Source organism: Heterocephalus glaber, unplaced genomic scaffold (genome assembly GCF_053883595.1).
Source record: "Heterocephalus glaber isolate CG9 unplaced genomic scaffold, H.glaber_assembly_v1.0 deba00001472, whole genome shotgun sequence".
Taxonomy (NCBI): domain Eukaryota; kingdom Metazoa; phylum Chordata; class Mammalia; order Rodentia; family Bathyergidae; genus Heterocephalus; species Heterocephalus glaber.
The window spans coordinates 23,990,270-24,011,376 of NW_028258315.1; the positions used below are offsets into that span (position 1 = coordinate 23,990,270).

The window sequence follows — 21,107 nt, forward strand, 5'->3', positions numbered from 1 at the left end:
TTGGCTTTTCCCTATGAAGCTTCCTTATATAGATATGTTTAGAGATATTCTGCAGCCTTAAAGTGTTGTGACATCACCAAATTCACTCACATTCCAACTCAGCTCTGAAAATAAGTGCATCTCCTTGATTTTGCCTGAAACAATCTGGTCTTCCCGATTTGTGCTTAGTGAAGACATTTTTAACTTTGAGTGCTGTCTCATGTAAGCAACGTCTGCTCTAATAATGTAATCAGGGACTTTGGGCAATAGTGAGTTTCTTCATGAGAGGAGAAGCTCAGCTCAGTTCCTTGCCTTCATGGAAACATGAAATTTCTTCTTTACACTACAGGGAGTACTTAGGATATTGGACCTCCAGACTTGATTGTTGATATGCTGTGTGGGGGCTAATAAAATAATTAGAAAATCCTGAGTCAAAGCAAAAACCAAGATTTCAAGCTTGTAATCAGTATGCAAAATCCCATTATGCCTTTCAAAAATGGATAGTTACTTCTTATATCTACCAAATCATTGTGGGTTTCTTCCCAAACACATGGTAGGGCTGTACTGCTCACCCCTTTGAAGTTAGGTGTGGCCAACAACTTGCATTGGATGATGACATTTTAATCACTGAGCATTTGCCATTCTCTCTTTTTGCCATGGCAACGAAGAATGTTGACAGAGAGTAGCTACTTTGTCACTCTAAATTTCAGAGTGCAGACTACATGGAGTAGCTCCCAGCCAACCCTGGGTTCTTATATAACACAAGCAAGAAATGATCTTGTATTGTGCTAGAGATTTAGGGGGCTTAGTTACTATGACCATCCTAATACAGAAACTAAGATGCAATTTCCTTTTGTAGCAAATACCAATTTCACCCAAGCAGATACGATCCTCAGCCAATTAAGGCAAATGTGTAATTAGAAGGGCAAAATAAGGAAGTGCTTTACTAACTTTCAGAATGAAATCTTGTTACTAGTATTTCTTGCAACCATATTCCTTTCTGCATTTCAGATGAAAATCTTTGACAAAAATAAAGATGGTCGGTTGGATCTCAATGACCTGGCAAGGTGAGTGGCAACAACATCATGGATTTGGAAACATCTTTCTAGGGGTTTGATGACAAAATGTGTGTCCTTTTAAATTGGAGTTCAAGTCTCCCCTGGAGACCGTAGACTAGGTGCATCTTACCAAGTAAACTGCAGTGGCTCTGAATCTTTTGGGCTAACAGATTCCTTTGTGAAGATAATGAGAGCTCTTTCTCTCCAAATGCACAATATACAAAATTTTCATAAAGTTTCATGAATGGGTCATAAGCAGATTCTGCCCTCTGAGGTCAGACATTCATGGTCCCATATTAGGGTCCATGACAAAACACACTGTGACCCCATTCCCTGGCTTCAGGAACACTGAGCAGTTAGTTCAGGACAAAACTAACAACTGAGGCTAGCTCCAGCTCAGTGCTCTCTGGCCTTTCAGTGCTGGGGTATCCTCAGAGGGCATCAAGTGCCAAAGAGTATTGCAGGAGGAGGAGAAGAGGAGAGGATAAGAGCCAATGAGGCCCCGTGTACAAAAATGCTTCTGTGAGTTTAGTGTGACATGCGGCTGGGCATCACCTTGTGTACCAGGCCACTTTTTGTTGCTATAATAAAATACCCAAGGTAGACTACCTTATAAAGAAAAAAGTGTTATTTAGCTCACAGTTTTGCAGGCTGGAAGTCCAAAGAGCATGACATAAGTCCTGGCAAGGGGCCCTCTGACTGTACCACACCACGTGTGTATCTCTGTGTCTGTGTGTCTCCTTCTTTCTATAAAGCCACCAGGATTCAACATGGGCTCTTATCAAGCCTAATCACTTTCCAAAGGCACCACCTCTAAACAATATAGTTGGACTAAGATTGCACCCTCTTACTTCTGTTAACATAGATCTTGAAATTAAACTTCTGCCTGAGTTCAGGGGTGGGTGAGCTGAGGGGCATCCTTATTTAAACCATAGCAGCATTTTTGTCAAGGCTGACTGCCCCCAAACAACATGCAAGTGTTTGCAAAACAGAAAGAGTCTGAGCAGGTGGTCAGATTTTGGAATCACTGGGTGCAAAATACATGGATATAACTGTAGCCCTATGGGGGAGCAATTGTAAATCCAAGTGCCTCAGGATCAGTCTCGGTGGCAACTGTGAACTGGATGGTGACAGGACTTAGGGTGGCAGCAGACGTAGCCAGGGGAGAGGAATTGCATGGACCAAAGGTCATATTTTCAGTGGCAAGAAGTTAATGTGAGCACGTCACAGCAGGTGTAGTTTTTGTCCGGTAGCAGATACTACCTGCACCAGCTGAGTGTTTTCTTGGCAGCTGCTTATGCCAGGTTTTGAGGGGTCTGTGTGAAGAAAGAAACACCAGGAAGAATCACTCCTTAGCAATGACCATGGCATTGATGCCAGCACACAGATAGACTTCTACCCATGCCTCCAAGGAGCTATGAGGCAGCCGTTGTGTCCTCCACAGATACTTCCCCAGGATTTTATCTTCCACTTTAATGATGAACAGACCAGCCATAAAGAGATGAAAGTGCTTCTCCCAGAGGCCCAAGGCAGGAGGAATCCCGGCCCCTAGTGTTGCCTCTGGCTGGGTCCCAGGCTTTCTTATCTCTTACATTCTAGGTTGTGTCATCTGGGAAAGATTCTGCTAACTTCTCCTTTCAATGGAATGTTTTTGGTACCAGACTCAAACTCAGGACCTTGCACTTTTGAGGCAGGCACAGTGCCTCTGAGCTAAATCCCAGGCCCAGTGGAATGTTTAATCCATATCAATTTAACATAATTAGTGATAAGACAGGGTTTATATTTGCCATTTCACCATTTGTTTTCTTCTTTTCTCTATTCTTCCCTACCACCTCCTTTATGTTAAGTATTTTGTAGAGTGCTCTTTTAATTTCTTTATTTTTTAAGTTATTTTCTTAGTGGCTCCTTGAGGGATTACAATTAACATCTTAGTTTAGGACAATCTAATTTGGGTTTAATGTTAATGTAATTTCAATATTATATTAAAACTTTATTTCTGTATTGTTCAGATCTCTCCCTCCTCCTTTGTGTTGTTCAAATTATGTAATTATAGACCTATCAACATAGATTTTTCTTTCTCTTTCTTCAGCCCTCCCTTCCTCCTTCCCTTCTTTCTTTCCTTTCTGCCTTTCTCTCTGTCTCTGTCTCTCTCTGTTTCTCTCTGTTTCTGAGTCTCTCTCTCAACAAGATCTCACTCTGTTGCCCACACTGGCCTGAAACTCCTGGGCTCAGGGGATCTTCCTGCCTCAGCCTCTTGAGTAGCTGGGACTCCAGTCATGCACCACAATGTCTGGCTCACAGATTTTAATTATTGCTTTATGAAGCTGACTTTTAGATGAGATAGCAAAAAAAAAAAGTTACAAAGAAAAATACATTTATGTTATCTTTTGTATTTGTTTATATGGCTACCCCTACTGGGATTATTTCTTTATGTGGTTTCAAGTTTCTGTCTAGTGTCCTTTCATTTCAGGCTGAAAGACTACCTTTAGTTTTTATTATAGGATATATTTATTAATGATGATGGTTTTTGTTTTTTAATTACTTAGGAACATTTCTAAACTAATTCCATAAAGTCTGTATTCTTTGTTATGATCTCTGCTCACCCCAATGCTCAGTTCATGATTGGACAGAGATTTTAAATGCCCAGAACCAATAAGTCTCCCAGACTTTCCTAAGGGGTTCTGTGTACGTGCTGGCCCAAGTCAACTGCCATGATGTTCATTGTTATTACCAAGAGTCAGCCATTTTGTTTTTTGTTGTCCTGTCTTTCTGTTCAGAATAAGCACTCCCCCAGATTGCTGCAATACTTTATTTTCTAGAGTTCTGCAAAGTTATTCTGATCATTCTTTCCCTTTTTCCCATGGCTTTTACAGAAGAGGAAATTTTTGCAAGCTCATACTTTGCCATTTTCCACTAAGTTGAATTTTTAAGCATCTCTCTATGGTAACTAGTAATCTCTATGAAAACTTTTCTCCACTAATCTGTTTCTATGATGTAGGAATTCTGTATTTCAAGCACCTATACTATTCTCCAGGGTAATCTGGAAGACACTTATTCTTCCCCCACATGCTATAAATTTGCTTGTAAGTGCGAGCTGATAGATCATCATGTGAATTTTATTTATTTTTTCCTATTTAGGATTCTGGCTCTTCAGGAAAACTTCCTTCTCCAATTTAAAATGGATGTAAGTAGTGACATTCCTCTAGATGGGTTTATATCATTTTTGTTTCTCTGTGGATTTGGGAAGAAAGGAAGAAAGGAAGACAACCATTGTCTTTGTCTTAACTAATTTAGAGACTGACAAGGTTCAGATTGGAACCCAGGGGTCTTAAGGGTCATTGACTCAGTTTATAAAAGTTGCCCAAGACCTTGGAAAAACTGTATAGTGCTAGGTTGACAGAATGTTTTCTCCACACACAGGCCAGCTCTACTGAAGAAAGGAAGAGGGATTTTGAGAAAATCTTCGCCCACTATGACATTGTAAGTGTGTCTCCTTGTGTCATGCTGGCTGTCATCACATGGGCAGCCTGCTTCCCCCCTGGGCAGGGTCATCCCACTAGAAAAGAGAGATCTCACATGGGTGTTGCTAGGTCAAGCCACCCTCAACTTCTCTAGATGATTTCTGAGAACTAAGTGAAAATGAACAAAGAAGTATTTATATTAGAAAAGAAAAAAATCACAATTAAAAATTTTTTTTCTTCTTGTATTGAAACTAAGCAAAAGTTTTCACTTCTTGTAGGACTAAAAGCCATTTATGATAGTACTATGCTCAAAAACAAAAACAAAAAAATCCCAACATCCAACCCAAACAAAGAGAGGCAAGGCCGTACTTACTTGGCATAATAATAAGAATATTTCTCTGTTGGATCAGCTATTTAGTCATTCTTCAGAGGAGAGAAAATAATAATTCTAAAGCATCAAATTTGATAGAGATCGCATTTTTTGAGAACAAGGTAGGATAATGTGATAAAAAAGAAAAGAAAAACCAAGCAAAAAGTTAGGAAAGATCCTAAGAAATAGCTTCCTGAAGTTGATCAGACTAAATGTCTGTGTCATATTCTGAATAGAGAAGGATATCACCTAAGGAAAGCAGCACAGCGTATTGTTTCTGTGACCAACCATGCAGGTTTGAATTATGGCTTATCAGCCAGGTGACCTTGGTAGGTTCCTACATCTCTGTAGTGTCCCTGTGCTTTGTTTTCATTATCTGTCAAAGTAGGGTGGGAAAGATAGCTGTAATATCTACCTAATGGAATTGTCCTAAGAATTAAAGAATTTATGTTTATAAATTTTGACAAGAGTGCCTAACCTATAGCAAATACTATACAAGTGTTTGGTATATACACTATGGGAACAGAATGTTTAAAACAATATGCTAAAGGTATAATATTATGAAAAAATGTTCAACATCACTGGTCATTCGAGAGATGCAAATGAAAACAATGCTGAGATTCCACCTCACCCCAGAAAGAATGGCTGCTATCATGAAATCAACCAATAACAAATGCTGGCTGGGCTGTGGGGAAAGAGGAACCCTGCTCCACTGATGGTGGGAGTGTAGACTGGTGCAACCACTGTGGAAATCAGTATGGAGATACCTCAAAGAACTAGGACTGGAAGTCCCATTTGACCCTGCTATTCCACCACTGGGGATCTTCCCCAAAGAATTAAAAGAATCATACCACAGTGATATATGTGCACCCATGTTCATAGCAACACAGTTTGTAATAGCTAAAACTTGGAAACAGCCCAAGTGCCCATCAACTGGAGACTGGATAAAGAAAATGTGATTTTTTAAATAAAATGGAGTACTACTCAGCCATAAAGAATGAGAAACTAGAGACATTTATAGCTAAATGGATGCACATTGAGGTGATACTCTTAAGTGAAATAAATAGGACACACATGTATAAATACAGAATAGTTTTTCTGGTGTGAGAAACTGAAAGTATAAATAAGGACTAAAATGTATAATAGGTAATGTGAAATAGGAAGAAAAGGGGCAAAGCGGAAGGAAGTGGGAGGGGTAAGGGAAAGGAAAGAAGGGAAGGGAATTAATATGAGAAAATGGAAAAATAGGAACAAAATCTTTGTAAATAGGGAGGCATGGAGAGGTTGAAGGGAGGGCTGGGCAAGGGTGAAAAATAAGAACCAAGAGAGATTATGTAAAGGTGCAAATTTCCAATGATGAATGTCATTACATTGTATACCTAAAATGTACCAATGATTAGAATGAATAATTAATAATGCAAAATAGGAAGAAAAGGTCCAAAGGGGTAGGGGTAGTGGGGGGGTGGGGCAGGGGAAAGGAAAGAAGGGAAAGGAAAAATGATGAGAAATGGAAAAAATGGAAATAAAATCTTTGTAAATAGGGAAGGGTGGAGGGTGTGAAGGGAGGGCTAGAAATGGGGAAAAAATAAGAACCAAGATGCATCATGTAAAGGTACAGTTTCCCAATGAGAAATATAATTGTGTTGTATACCTACAATGTACCAATAAAAGAATTTAAGAAAAAATAAAGGTTTAATATTAAGAAAATATGAAGAAAATAAATGAGCTTTAGAGAAAAAATTGCAATATTTTAGCATATATTGAATTTTGTAGATTTTTGTGTTTGAGAGGATTATAAAATGGATAGAATAAAATAAAGGGCCTTATATACCAACCAAATGATCATTCTAATTTACTTCTTCAATATAGTTTCCCTTGATTTAAAGTCTAATTTTAATAGTCACCAATCATTTACTGAATCATAAAACAGAATTTAAACATATCAACCTCTCCTTCAAAGGGTCAATATAATGGACAATTAACAACTTATCTGAATGGAAGTGTAATATTAAGGAAACAAAGTCAGCCTTTGTCATATTAATGCTATTTTCAAGAGCCAAGGAACTCAAAACTATTGTCTCTTGTTCAGTCACATGGAATTACTTACAATTAATTCTTTTAATTCATGTAGAACATTCACGTTCTGCATGGAGGACCTCCTTTGGAGCATGCCCTTTCTAAGTCAGCTTGCAGTTATAAAAGAACACTGATTTGGTGGATTTGCCTAGCAAATGATATTCTGGTGATTGGATCTTTTTATCTTTCAGAGCAAAACTGGAGCCCTAGAAGGCCCAGAAGTGGACGGGTTTGTCAAAGACATGATGGAGCTGGTCCAGGTGATTTCTGGGGCTAAGTAGATTATTCCCATCATGGGCCCAGGTCCCTATTTTGATGGATTCCATTGTTTGTGGGAACCAGTGAGGCTACAGGTTAATGTCAGAGAAAAATGCTAGAATATGGTCTATTTAAGACCTTTGAGATTCTGTGCAACTCAACAAATCTCCCTTGCTTTCCTAAGATTGAGTTTTAATTACACAAAGTCATTAGAGAAGCATATTTTTATCAGCACTGAAAAGTCACTTACTTCATCAAAATGATGAGGTACCACTTTACATCTTATTGTTTTATTTTTCAATTCCAGAAAGTCCTTTCCATCCTTCTGATTTGGTTATTAGAATAATTAACATTTTAAATTTAATTTCATGTAACAAATCTCATATTTGAGGTTCTAATTTCTTTTTGCTAGGGCCTTTCTTAACACCTCCCTTGAGGTGGCTATGCTACTTATGTTACTTAAGAGGATACTTAAAATGTTGCCAGGTTTGGAGCTGAAGTAATTTAAGTTATGTTTACTTTTCACAGCTGTTTTATGTTGAGGAGACAATGTTTTAAAACAGCATCTCCTGAGCTCCTTCTGAACTGTATTGCCTGGATGCGTAATCTGGTTAAACAGATAATTTCCAATCCTTTGCCATGAGGCTCTGTTTATACAATGAATGTAATATTTTGTATCCTTGGGGATTTTACCTTTGTGTCCTGGTCTGCCCAGACAACAACAAATTAGAGTAGCAATTATGCATTCCTGAATTTTTTGCAAATCTGAATGAAGCTATGTAGTCATGCCATAGAAAAATGTTCAGATATCAATTTTTGCATAAATCTCCAGGATGTTCACTGCAGTAAATGAGGAAACACAAATAAAATTCTTTCTGATGACTAATCAGGATGATGGAACCATCTTCTGTGATTCCTAACTTGTGCTATTTCCATTTTAACTGGGCCCCTAGATTTGCTTTCTGGACTTAGTTATCTCTCATGTTGGAGGTGCCAGAATAATTGATAGATATTTGTGTAGTGTTTCCTTTTGCACTGATTGCTAATGAAAATCCCATTTTAGTCTTTGCCTATTTAATGCCAAAATGACTTTTGTTATAGGAACTGAGTAGGTATCTATGGGGATATTAGAGATGTAAGGCAGAAGGATTTGCTAAACTTGAGTTTAATTTGTTTTTAATGCCATGAATGGGATGGGAAGACTGCTTAGGAGAGCTGTCTGGCCTCCTCTGCCCAACAGAGCCAGGGCCAGGATTTCTTTAGTGTAAGTCTTGGGGCTTCACATGCTTGCAGACCCTGGGCAAAGAGCCTGGCCTCCTGAGCCTCCCCATGTTCTGCACATGCAGCTGAGCAGCCAGTGCAGATGCCCAGCCAGGTGAGCAATCCATCATTAATGGATCTTCCTTCTTTACTATCCCTTTTTTGCTGTTCTATCTCAAACTTGTTAAACAAAATTTTCCCAATCTAAGATGTTACTGTTCCCTTAAAGCTTTTCTGGTATCCCCTCTGCCAGGCTATGGGAGGCAGCTGGACAGCCAAGCAACTGGGCTCTCGCTGAACTGAAATCTGTCAGAGACACAGAATTTGGAACAGAGGCTCCAAGCAGCCCTCATGATGGCCGTGTCTGAACCTCTTTTCTTTTATCACCTCATTATTCTCCTTTTCTTTTTCCATGAAAAGAGTGGATTGGAGACATTTTTGCAAATGAGAGAGTATAAAATGCAGGAGAGGGTTTTGGAGTTGACAGATCTGAGCTTTAATTCTGTTTATTTAATTTTATTTTTGGTACCGGGGATTGAACTCGAGTCCTTGTGCTTGTGCAGCAGGCAGCAAAACCACTGAGCTAAATGCCCGGCCCTGAGCTTTAATTCTAGATCAAGTTCTTCAACTTCTCTGGAACTTGAATCCTTGCCCATAAAATGGGCACAGTGGCATCTGCTTCCCAAGGTTGTATGATGACTAGGAATAATGTAGACACAGATCACAGTTACAATGAGATTTCCAAAAAAATAAGTCTTTTTTATTGTATCAGAGCAAAACAGCTGTAATCTTTAGAGTCCATTTCTGAGGCTGAAAATAGTTTAGGTTTGAGAGGGAGGAAGGAACCAGCAGCTCAAAGCATGGCCCTGCCATTCTAGTATTTCTTTCTGAAGTAATAATGTAAAGAAGGCATGCAAAGAGAAGCTCCTAAGAGATAGACATGATTATGTTAGATGGTGATTAATTTACCTACTTTAGAAGTCCTTGTTTTAAAACATTTGCTGTCTTTATGATTATAAAAGTAGTGCTGGACATTGTAGAAAAATATTGAAAATAAAGGAAAACAGAAGTTACAAAGCCAAGGAGAATTTAGATTAAGGATCCAGGTTCTTGACTGACCACCCTGGATTCTAGGCTTGGTTTTACCACCAAGAGGTGCTGTGACCCTAGAGGAGTCGTTTAACATTTTCAAACTTCAGCTTCCTTCTCTGGAAGATGGAAATGTCATAAATCACACATCCATTAAGAGGTCAGGAAGATTCTAGGATAAAATCTACGTAAGTTCACTAATATTGTGCTACTTCACTGATGATTACCCTTAATAATAAACTGTTACCAAAAGCCCAGTAAATACTAGTAATTGTGACTATATCACAAATCAGTCTGTTAGCTAACATAGTTCTTTAAACTTCAATGACCATGATCTTTGCCATTTCCATATGACTTTTATAAGAGAAAGTTCAGATATCTATATCCAGTATAATTTTGCTGGATTCCCTTTCAAAAATCATCACTTTTGAACCTAGATAACCATAATCATTTTCAATGATCCTGCCTTTCAGCTGTCACTGAGTTTGGCCAAAGTTTCCGAAGGATGACAGGAGAAGATGGAACTAAAATCCATACCAGAAACACAGTGGACGAGAGATTATTTACATAAAATTAAGAGAAGGGAAAAATTCTAGACCACACTCAAAAATATCACTGGAAGCAGAGGTCAGCCTGGCTTTCTGGAGACTTGTGTCACACCTGTGGGAAATCAGGAGTGCCTCCACTCTTGTCCTGGCCTCCCCGTTTCTGTGGGGCTGCAGAAGCAGCAAAGGAGGCCTCTTTCTGTGAGTCCCGGCCAGTCTAAGGCCTGAGTCAGACTGCTCAGTAACACAAAAGCAGTTGACAGGGCTCTCCAGGTGATTTGTTGAGCCAAAAAAAAAAATGTACATAGGAGTCAATAAGGCAATAAGTGTTCTCTGAAGTCAGATAGCTGAGGCTACAAACCTATATTGTATCTTTTTTAGCTTTTATTGGATCTTTTTTAGTCTTTCAGATTTCTTAAAAAATATTACTCTGTAATTTGAAGGGGATGGCAGAGAGATGACCATAAGTTGAATCTGATGTCCTTGTGATTTTTTTCTTTATTTTCTTTTTATAAGAAAGAGCCATGAGACAAGTAAACAACTAATATCTGGAATTTAATTTAAAAAGCAACTATCAGAGCATGCCATGGAGTCAGCAGGGAGCTGGCCCAGTTTCTAAGTTTGTAGTCCTGGGTCAGGTTTCTTGATTTCAGTAATAACCCTGAAGCAAACCTATTTTATACCCTTTTAATTTTTGGACAACCATATTTTATGCATCTATCGACTTTGCATTAACAAGATGATTTGGTTACCAGAACATCTTATTTCCCACCATAGGAAAATAGTGCCTAAGTCTGTCCTCTGCCAGTGTGATGAGATTGCAAGTCACTGAGCGAACAGACGTAGTTTTAAAAAAAATCACTTTATTGAGATACAATTGACATTCAAAAAGCTGTAGATATTTAGTGCTTGGAGATAAGTACACACCCATGAAGCCATCTTCACCATCAGTGCTGCAAAGTTATCTTCCACCTGCAGGTTTCTTCATGCCCTCTTACTTATTGTTTCTGTTTCTATTCATTTTCATTTCGCCTTTGTGGTAGGAGCAGTTGACATAGCATCTATTCTCTTATCCAACTTTTAATACAGTGCAGCATTGTATAACATTTTACATAAGTTTGTTTGTTTATTTGTTTGTTTTTGGTACTACAGATTAAACCCAGGGCCTTTGCACTAAACTACATGCCCAGCCCTTTCTTTCTGGAGCGAGCACATCTTTTCGGTTTTCATTTTGAGACAGGGTCTTTGCTAAGTAGCAAAACTGCCCAGGCTGGGCTGGAACTTGAGATCCTCTTGCCTCAGCCTCCTAGAGTGCTGGGATTATAGGCATAGGCCCCCAAGCCCAGTTTACACAAGCTTTGGCTCATTTGGCACAGCATAAAAACTGACAGAATCTACAGCTTCAACCAGAAGTATCAAGCCAAGAAATTCAAGATCTTCCAGGGAGGAGAAGTGGGAACATTAGAAGCCAAATAAACATGCAGCCAGAGATGACTCAAATGTCTGACCAAGGTAATGAGAGGCCCCCACCTCCACCCCCCCGGCCAGGCCTCTCCAAAATTCTCCCTTCTTTCCCTGCTCTTGACAGAAGGATGACTGGCAAAAGGGGACAATACCTACCCTAGAGGCTCAGATCTAACATGTGTCCTCCAAAGCTAGCCCTTAGAATACCTGCTACTTTTTACTTATATTTTCCTTTTTTTGGAGACAGGGTCTCACTATGTAGCTCAGGCTGGCCTCCAAGTTGGGGTGATCCTCCTGCCTCAGCCTCCCGAATGCTGGGATGACAGGCATGTACCACTATGCCTGACTTACTTTTTACTCTCTAAATTTTAAAAATTATACATACATCATACAGAAATTTTTTTCATCACACACACAAAAGAAAAAATAACAGGGAAATCTCTACACTCCACCAGACTCACTGTGAAGTGACTTTTCTCCCATGTATATTTTGTATATAGCTGAGACTGTACCAAACTAACATTTCCTATTAGCAGCCATGCAGTGACCTATTCAAGCCCCTGTGGATGCATTGCAATGCAGGTAACATCCCCCTTGCCAGTCACTTGGGCTGCTTCCTGTGTGTAATTGAAAATGACACTGCCCATAAATCTTTCTCTATATCTGGCCTATTACTAAGTGAAGGGGTTTGTACACATTAAAATTCCCTCCACTCAGATTTGAGCAAGCTTTGGAAGAGGAGGTGTGTGCCCATGTCCCTCTTGGTCCTCTCTTCCACCTTGACTCGCCCTCCCTTCACTACCCAGAAAGCTCTGGCTTTGCTAGGGCCAAAGCCAGTAGATCAGGAGAGACAGCAGCCTGGGCTCCCCAGGTGGATGAGCAGAAGAAGAAGGCCATAGAGTCACAGAATGCACATCTAACAAGGCCCGTGGGTGCCTGGGATGGGTGGTGGGAAGGCATCAGCATGGCTACGGAGGGTCTTCCTGGAACTCCTTGGGTGACGGTGCGGTTGCCTGTGCCACCACGCTTCTGCACTTTCCAGCTCTCAGCAGGTACCTCCACTACACCTGCAAAGGCACCGTGAAGGAGTCCCTTCTTGTCACTCTATGGCAGTGGCAGGTGACAATCAGAAGAAACATGGGACAGGACTGGCCCTGGATGTGAGATTTATAATCAATGTTTTGGTTTTCCTTATCTGAAGAGAGCCGGAATGTGTGGGGTAAAGGAGATACCTACCCAACCGTAATAGGGCAGGGTCACTCAATGCCACAGACAGGGACAAGCCCCCAGTTCCCAGGATGCAACGGGGTGGATGAGCGTTTGTCAGTTATCCCAGACGCACCCCCACATTTCCCCATTAGAGGAATGAGAACATAGTTATATTTTTATACTAGAGGCAATGATACATTGTAGGCCTGCCTGCCTGAATCTGTATCGTGCTCCTGGCATGGGACAGCTGTGTGACAAGGGGAAGTTGATTCCTCTCTTTGTACTTTAGTTTACTCATCTATAAATTAAGGTTGAAAGTAGATACAACCTCCTGTGGTTGCTCTGAAGATTACAGGTAGTAGGTGCAGCATGCATAGGTCAGGGCCCCACACCCACTTACGTTGAGGGGTTTTATTAAGACCGAGGCCCTAATGACGCGGCGATTTATCTTCAGTGATGCACAAAGTTTTGAGCAGTGGTGTCCAGTTTTCATAGTGAGTTACCCAGCATTAAAAACATAACTCAGAAAGGAACTTCCCTTCCATCCTTACTCCCTACTCTACCCTTACCTCTGCCATTTGCACACCAAAAATATTTCTTATTTGAAAGCAGTAATTACTTTGGCAGCAAACAGCCTAGTATTCTTCATTTAGGGTAAAAAATAAAGCTTGGAGTAGTTTGAATGAGGTAAATACAGTGGCAAATTGACTCATGCTACTGTGTAAATGACTATCACTGAGTCTTTTCTAAGAGGAGAGTGAGGATTGGGATCCTGGGGTGGGTACCACTTATTGGAGAAAAGCTGTAGCAACAAGTTACCTAAGCTGCTGAAAACCAAACATCCTCACTTTGCAGCTGTCTAACAAATGAGCTCCTAACATGAGGTCTCAGAGTTCAGGTTGCTGTTTTCAGGACACCAGCCACATCTCCCTGGGCCCCACTGCACCTGCCTGGTGTTGACACCTTGCGTACCATCCTTTGTGGGCCCAAAGACAAGAACAGGTTGGCAATGTGTTACATCTCGGCTCCGCAGCCTAATCATCCAGAGACCTTGCATGGAGGAGGGGAGTGGCCCCAACTCACCTTCAGGCCCCAAACCCTTTCGCCTCCGCCTCCCGGTGCGTCTCTGAACCCTGCCCTGCACTAGTGATTGCTCTTCCTCCTGTGCCATCTGCTCCCACTTCCTGCTGCGTTTTCCTTCTTCCTCTGCAAAGCCTGCAATCAGGGACAGACTTGGTGTCAGTTATTTCCCAGTTGCAAGTGCAAATCATCAAGTCGAATGTGGCTGACTAGTTAAGTCATAATGGAGGTTTTCCCCCTACTGAGGATTTTTCAGAGGTTTCTTTGGAGGTGAGAAATTTACAGGGGCCAGGTTGGGGGATGGGGAGTGTGTCTCAGAGCCCCCAGACTAGACTTTTGCAGGCAGCCATTGTTCTCTGTTCACTCATAAAGCCAGGCCAGGAATCAAGGGCCTTGGCAACTTGACTGGCTGGGTTTTGCTTTATAGTTTAGATCCACCGCTCCCAGCAGGAGGCCGGCCTTCCTTCAGGTGGGAAACGGTGGAATGATCACTTAATTGGAGTCAGAAACCTTGGAATAAAATGTGCTGCCCCAACTCTCTAGCTCTGAAGTTTGCTTAAGCTCTCCTTGGGCCTGTGTCCTAAGCTGTCAGAAGATGTGTCATTATTCACCTCCCTGGGTTACTGGGAGGATTAAAGGAGAGCTCCCAGGGAGAACCAATTAGTTCAGGCATTGCTAACTTTGGCAGCCTTTGCATGGGCTTACCTCTTTTCCTAGCTCATAGGCACCACAATTCCTTCTTAGCCCCTCAAGTTTCCCTTGGTAAAAATCCTAGGTCCCTAGCTCAGCACCATGTTTTAGTTAGGTATTCATGCTGTATAACCCTTTTAACTGGAGGCAAAGAAACACCCTTAGGGAGCTAATAAATGTGTCCTCTCATTGGTGCAAGCAAGGAAGAATTTGTGAGCATGGTTCTCTACTTTGAGGCAAAATGTCTTTATTTCAGTTGCTAATAAGACATACAGTCTTTGAGAACTAGAGGGAAGCGATATGGAAATACTGGTAGAAGTCTTTTATGCCTGGAGGGACAAGCTGAGAAATGAAGCTGTTGGCACAGAAGTTGCCCTTAGCAACACTGGGTGGGAAGGGGAGGCAGGATAGGTCCCTCCCCCCACAGACAGCAGGGCACTCTCTAAGTTTAGGCAGCAGACAAGGGTGGGAGTGCCACTGCCTGGCCTGCTGACAGGGTCCTTTTCTCATCCCCAGCCCAGCATCAGTGGAGTGGACCTTGACAAGTTCCGGGGGATCCTCCTGCGTCACTGCGATGTGAACAAGGATGGGAAAATTCAGAAGTCTGAGCTGGCTTTGTGTCTTGGGCTGAAAATCAACCCCTGATCTCCACATGCTTTGCCGCTCACACTTGTCGTGTTTCTGTGCTCTTGCTGTTGGAATTGTGTCAGTGCTTTGCCGCTTGGGACCCAGTGGGCAAACTTTTCCATCAAAGCTTGGTGTTCTCAGGGGAGCGAGGGACCCTAAGTCCCCTTCCAGTGGCAGGCGTGGTCCTGCCTCACCGAAACCCCCAAGCAGCCACTGAGTCCTCTTCCCCTTGGCTTTCCAGTCCCCCACAAAGACTCAGTGACCTGTTAGATCTGCTCTGCTCCTCTTCTCTTGCCACCAGGTGGCAGGGACAGCGTGGTCCATCCATCCCTGCTCTTCTCATGGGCTTTCTGCTAAGTCCGAGTGTGTGTGACATCTGTGGCAGTTCTGTAACTTCTGCAAGTAGATTGTTACATGGAAATAAATCTGCAGTTGAAAACAAAGATGTACTGGTAATTGCTTTTGTGATCTCTGAGATGTTCTCCCTGATGGCTTGAAAGAAAAAACACTAACTTGGAGAGGGTAGAGGGAGAGAGTGAACCCAGAGAACAGCATGGAGGCAGATGTTGCTTGTGACCCCTTTTAATCAGACAGGAGAACAGAACACTCATCCTGGACTGGGTTTTTTGTTCTTAAGAGCTTGGTTAGCACACAAAAATTATAGAAGAAATGTGAAGAAAGCATCTCCCAGGTAACTCAAACACCTGCTCCCTATGCCACTCTTCCCCCCACAACCATGTCCTCTGGCGAATCTGGAACCACCGAGGCTACTCCCACACCCGAACACCTACTGTGGGCCCCAGTGCATGCCCCTGGTCCACTGAGCAACCCTGCTCACTTCTCTCCGGGGACTCTGACCTGGTCCTGTGACCAGGGGCTGCTTCCTCCGGCAGAAGAGGGGCTGGGAGATGGATAGGGACTGGGCCTCACTGTACTTCACTCACTCCTGACACTTCCTTTGCCATAGGTCTCTGCCCTGTTTCAGACCTGGCAGGAACTTTATACTTCTGAAAGTATTCTAGATGATTCAGAAAGGTCATTGATTAGGAGCTGTTCCTAACCCAAGGATTCCACCATTCGGAGGGATCCCCTCCTAGGCACTCACTGGGCCTAATCTGATTCTTGTCTGCTCTGAAGTGTTAAGTATTTCCTGTGTGCCAGGTACTTCTCAGAGCCTTCTATACCTTAAGCAATTTACTGGTCAGTAAATCCCTTTGATGTAGGTACTGTCATGACATCCATCCTAGAGATGAAGCAGCTGAGGCAGAAAGAAGCTAAACATGCCCGTTTTCATACTTCTCAGAAGTGGTGTCTGGGATTCCGTGTTTCTGTTGCCCACATTAATTACAGCCTGTTTTCCTGGACCTTTCAGAAAACCTCAGACCTCCGCACAGTCTGACCTCTTTTGGGTCCATGAGGAGGACATTTCTCCAGGTCTGTGTCCTCCATCCTGGCTACACTTCACTGAATCCAGGAAGCAGTGGAGAGCGGGCAAACATGCCAGCTGCCTCCCATAGTGCCGGCTTCCAAGGATCCACGCTCACTTTCAGAGTTGAAACTGGCAGAATCCACAAGAAAGGAAGAAAAATCCGTCTCCAGAACATCTCATTGTTTTGCAGAGCATTAATTTCTCCTCTTACTCCCTGTTTTATTGTTGTTAAATAGCAGATGCCCTTTACTGTAGTTGGATTTATTTTGTTTTTATTGCAACACTTTGATTTTTGGTTTGAGGAAATCCTCCTCTATATGTCACAAAGCATTTTCTCCTACTTCTACTTTCTTTTTTAACTTTTTAAAATGTGCCATTTTATCCATTTCATCTGTCTACACATCCATTCCTCATCTGCACAGTAAGATTCCTGACACCCAGGGAAAAGGATGTTGTATGCTGAGGCTTTTAGAACACTTCTGGCCAGCCACCATTCAAATGCACAGCAGGTCAAATCAGTGACAAAAGTTATTTTTAAAATGCTGGTCACAAACACGACAAGGTTCCTCCTGTAGGATGTAGCTGGACCTGAGGTCCTCCTGGGCTCCAGCCTTGTAGGCCAGAGTGGGCAGCAGCAGGTACCAGAAAGGCCCAGAGTGGGAGGCAGGAGCCCTCACTTCTTGAAACCAGATTCTGGGGATGAAATTCCTTTTCAGCCATGGAAAGAGGCTGCGGGTGCTACTGGACCTAAAGCTCATGAGTGGCTCATCCCTCTATGAGCTGGGCGGAAGCTGACCCAGCTTTATAACCTAGGCCTGTGGCAGGTTGCCCAAAGCTCCACAAGGCAACATTTATCCCAGTATTTCCAGAGGAGACAGTCCAAGGTCCCAGTCCCAGTGCAAGATGTGGGATCTGAACCACGGTCCTGAGCCCAGTGTGATGCAAGCATTAAACCACTGGGCAGGGGGGTGGCAGTTATTCACACAAGCCTGCAAGCTAATTCTAAAGCTCAATGAGGAAAGTCACACGCTCTCAGCATGGGAATATATGGAATCCTAGACCTGGTCAATAGAGATAAACCATACCAGACACCTGACAGTGAAAATCTACAAAACAATGATAATTACATTGTTGTATTAGTTAGGATTGTTTAGAGGAACAGACTCAGTAGAAATATAGGTACAGTTATACAAGAGGAGGAACCAGGTAGGCTTACAGGGTCAGTCAGGAGAGTCCACAGAGAAAGCCAGTGCCTTGGGAGCCTGAGGATGCTTAAGCTGTGAAACCCAAGAAGACAGAAGCAGTAGAATGAGAAGGATCAAAGATGCAGCACCAGTCTGAGGTAGAAGGCAACTCTTGTGTGGGAAAGCTTAAGAAACTGGAGACTGATGTCCAAAGGCATGGCAGCAAACAAGAACCATTCAAGACACTAGAGCTCTTCACAGTTGGGCACACTTTTTACTTTTCCGTTTTAGTCCATATAGGCTACAAGCCTATTGGGTGGTGCTATCCGCATCTGGGGTAGGTCTTTCCCTTCAGTTTGCTGGCCTACCTGTCAATCAACCACAGACACACCCAGAACTCTGCTCTACTAATCTGCTGGGCAGTCAAGTTGACAAACCATAATTAATAGTCAAAATTGTCAGTAGATTCTTATGAGCAAAGCCAAGTGATAACAGAACGGAACATTTCCAGGTAGTGAAGGAAAATAACTGTTCATCTAAATGCATTACCTCCCTAAATGATCTCTCAAAATTAGGGTGAAATAATTCACATAGACACATATGTGGAGTCCTTTCCCCATTCTCTTCATACATTATTTTATTTTATATTTTTATCTGAGCTGCTGGGCATCAAACCTGGGAATTTGTGCATGCTAGGGAAGCACTCTGCCTCTGAGCTATACTTCTAGCTCCTCCTCCTCATATATTCTTAATGAAAGAACTCAGAAAGGATGTATTTAAGCAAAGGATAAGTGAGTCCAAAAGGAATTGTGGGATGCATAAACTGTATTGAACATAGAAAGTGATTTAAAAAACCTAACATGTAGAGGCCAGAGATTTGATTAAAAATTAATTTACAAGAATGTTCAGAATTAGCCATAGTAGATAAAATTCTATAAACAATGAAAATGGCCAAATGTAAGGAGGTAAGTTATGCTGCACCTATAATATGAAATCTTTTCATATTACATAGTGATGGAAATGAGATTTTTAAATAAATAAATGAGATGTTTTATTTTTGTTTGATGATTTCTTAGTCTTGTCTAGTCCTAATGGTATAATACCACTATTCTGATTAATTGGAAAAATAAGATTAGATCATTTTCAATTTTTTCAAAACTCCTGACATCTGCTATGCCAAGCTTTGTAGAACTTTGTTATTATTAAAAAATATAAACTCTTCAAAGAAATATCCTCTTTTTCATATATTATATAATCATCTCAGAAAATGTCTTTGTTGTAAAATATTTTTCAAGGTTTTGTTCTTCAAATTTTGGTGGCAGAGTGAAGAGGATGATAATTGTTTTTACAGGAGAAGAAAAAGATGGAAGAAATCTAAAAAAAAATATGATGACATTTTAAGATCATTGAGAGAGTGAACAAATTGGAAATTGCTAAAAGTGAACTGGACTGAATTAGGAAGTATAGCCAGAGCAGATATCTGATCATTCAAGGAAGATTTCAGCAGTTTGAAGACATGCTTCAGGTGAAAAAGGTGGGGATCTCTCCTGATTCATTCCATTAAGCTAAATTATAAGAATGGACTCCCAGCTGTGTGTGGAGACTGACAATGAAAGTGAGCAAAGTTGAGGGTGAGTAGCTTTCAAAAAAGATAAAGCATGTCATGCACTTCCACTGATGATTTCTCTCAGCCCCATCCTCCAAGTGTGTGTGTCATAAAAAAAAGAATCTATCCATCATCTCCTTTTTAAAATAGAATCAATATGGGCTGGGGATTTAGCTCAGTGGTTTCTCTGCCTGCTGCGCAAGTGCAAGGACCCGAGTTCAATCCCCAGTACCAAAAAAAAAAAAAAAAAAAAAATAGAATCAATGGTTGCCTAGAGGCTAATTTTAAATATTTTCTTGACTTATTTTCAATGTATGAAAATAACGATGGTGTTGGAGAAGAGTTGAGGTAATCATTTTCACAGGGGTATCATTTCCCAGGAATTGTAGCTTGTACCTCATAGAATTCCTTTAATCACTGTGTGCATTAGTTTGTTAGAGCTTGACCTGATAAGCCCTATTTTTTTGTACTCCAGATTACAAAGAAGAGAACATCTTATTTCTTCTCATATCCACCGTAATCCATGGCTTGCCCATCATTTGCCAGGAAAACCTCATGCTAGTGAAAATATGATGCTCTACTTCTCCTCTGACTTCATTACTTCGAATCAATAGGAGCTCATTGAGGCCAGCCACTTTGCTGTGATGGTGTCTGCATGGAAGATGTTATAAATTGACAGCCTGTGTTCTTTTGTATCTTCTGTAGCCCATGAGGATCATAGGCTTTATTACATGTAAGACTTTTCCTATTTTGCAAGTATTTATGTGTTTAATAAATGCAATATCCCAACACTCTTCTGTGTGACTCATATACAGCATGATCAAGACACAAGGTCCTGCCGCTGTGTTCTTATACACAGATGTGTGCGCTGCTCATTCCAAATCCCACCCTATGTTAGTTACTTTTCTCTTGTTGCTGAGACAAAATACCCAACACCCAAGTTAGAGGGGAAGAGGTTTATTTGGCTTACGGTTTGTAGAGGTTTCATTCCATAATCAGCTGGCTCCAAGACAGGGTGGCAGAGGGGCAACAGTTCGTGGCAGAGGAAGGCAGCAAAAGCAATAAGAGAAACGGTTCATGGAAGCGGAAGACAGCAAAAAGCAACAAAAGATCTTAACAGTGTCTTTCTGCTCCTTCTATCTTATTCAGACCGGGATAAGGGTGGTGCCAAACCAATCATGTGCAGTGGTTTAGTAATCATCACATGTTACAGATTTAGCTACCTTCCAAAAGGAGGGGAAAGGAAAGAAGGGAAAGGAAAAATTATGAGAAAAGGAAAAAATGGAAACAAAGTCTTTGTAAATAGGGAAGGTGGAGGGGGTGAAGGGAGGGCAGGGGAAGGGGGAAAAAATAAGAACCAAAATATATCATGTAAAGGTACAAGTTCCCAATGATAAATGTAACTGTATTGTATACCTAAAATGTACCAATAAAAGAATCTAAGGGAATAAAAATAAAAATAAACTTATAAAAAAAAAAAGAAAAAGAGTGCATGAGGCTTTGGGGAGATATCTAGACACAAGCCACAACACATCCCCAGGAGAATTTCATTTTGTCCACTCCATTCTCCAGCCTCTTTCATGCAGAATAAGAATGGATAGTAAACAGAGAACTGTAGAAGTGAAGAAGGCCATTTTCACTGGAAAGCACTGAGTCACAAGGTGAGGGAAAGATCCACAGGAAGAGACAAAAAGGGGAAAGGAAGTAACACTGTGGGCTGGG

General features: G+C 41.4%; 1 protein-coding gene across 4 annotated transcripts in view; it reads left to right on the forward strand.

Annotated features, from left to right (window-relative positions):
- Positions 1 to 15,609, forward strand: part of Scgn (secretagogin, EF-hand calcium binding protein) — a 39,594-nt gene extending 23,985 nt beyond the window's left edge. For 3 of the 4 annotated variants that reach the window (XM_004847585.3, XM_021260540.2, XM_021260541.2), the window contains 5 exons: positions 991 to 1,046; positions 4,176 to 4,221; positions 4,458 to 4,517; positions 7,136 to 7,204; positions 15,056 to 15,609. In XM_004847585.3, the coding sequence (XP_004847642.1) occupies positions 991 to 1,046; positions 4,176 to 4,221; positions 4,458 to 4,517; positions 7,136 to 7,204; positions 15,056 to 15,184 (360 nt within the window). In that variant the 3' untranslated portion in view covers positions 15,185 to 15,609. Of the gene's footprint in view, positions 1 to 990; positions 1,047 to 4,175; positions 4,222 to 4,457; positions 4,518 to 7,135; positions 7,205 to 8,495; positions 8,578 to 8,715; positions 8,866 to 15,055 lie in introns of those variants that run through there. The other variant, XM_087181836.1, reaches the window with a different exon arrangement.
- Positions 15,610 to 21,107: the final 5,498 nt, after the last annotated feature.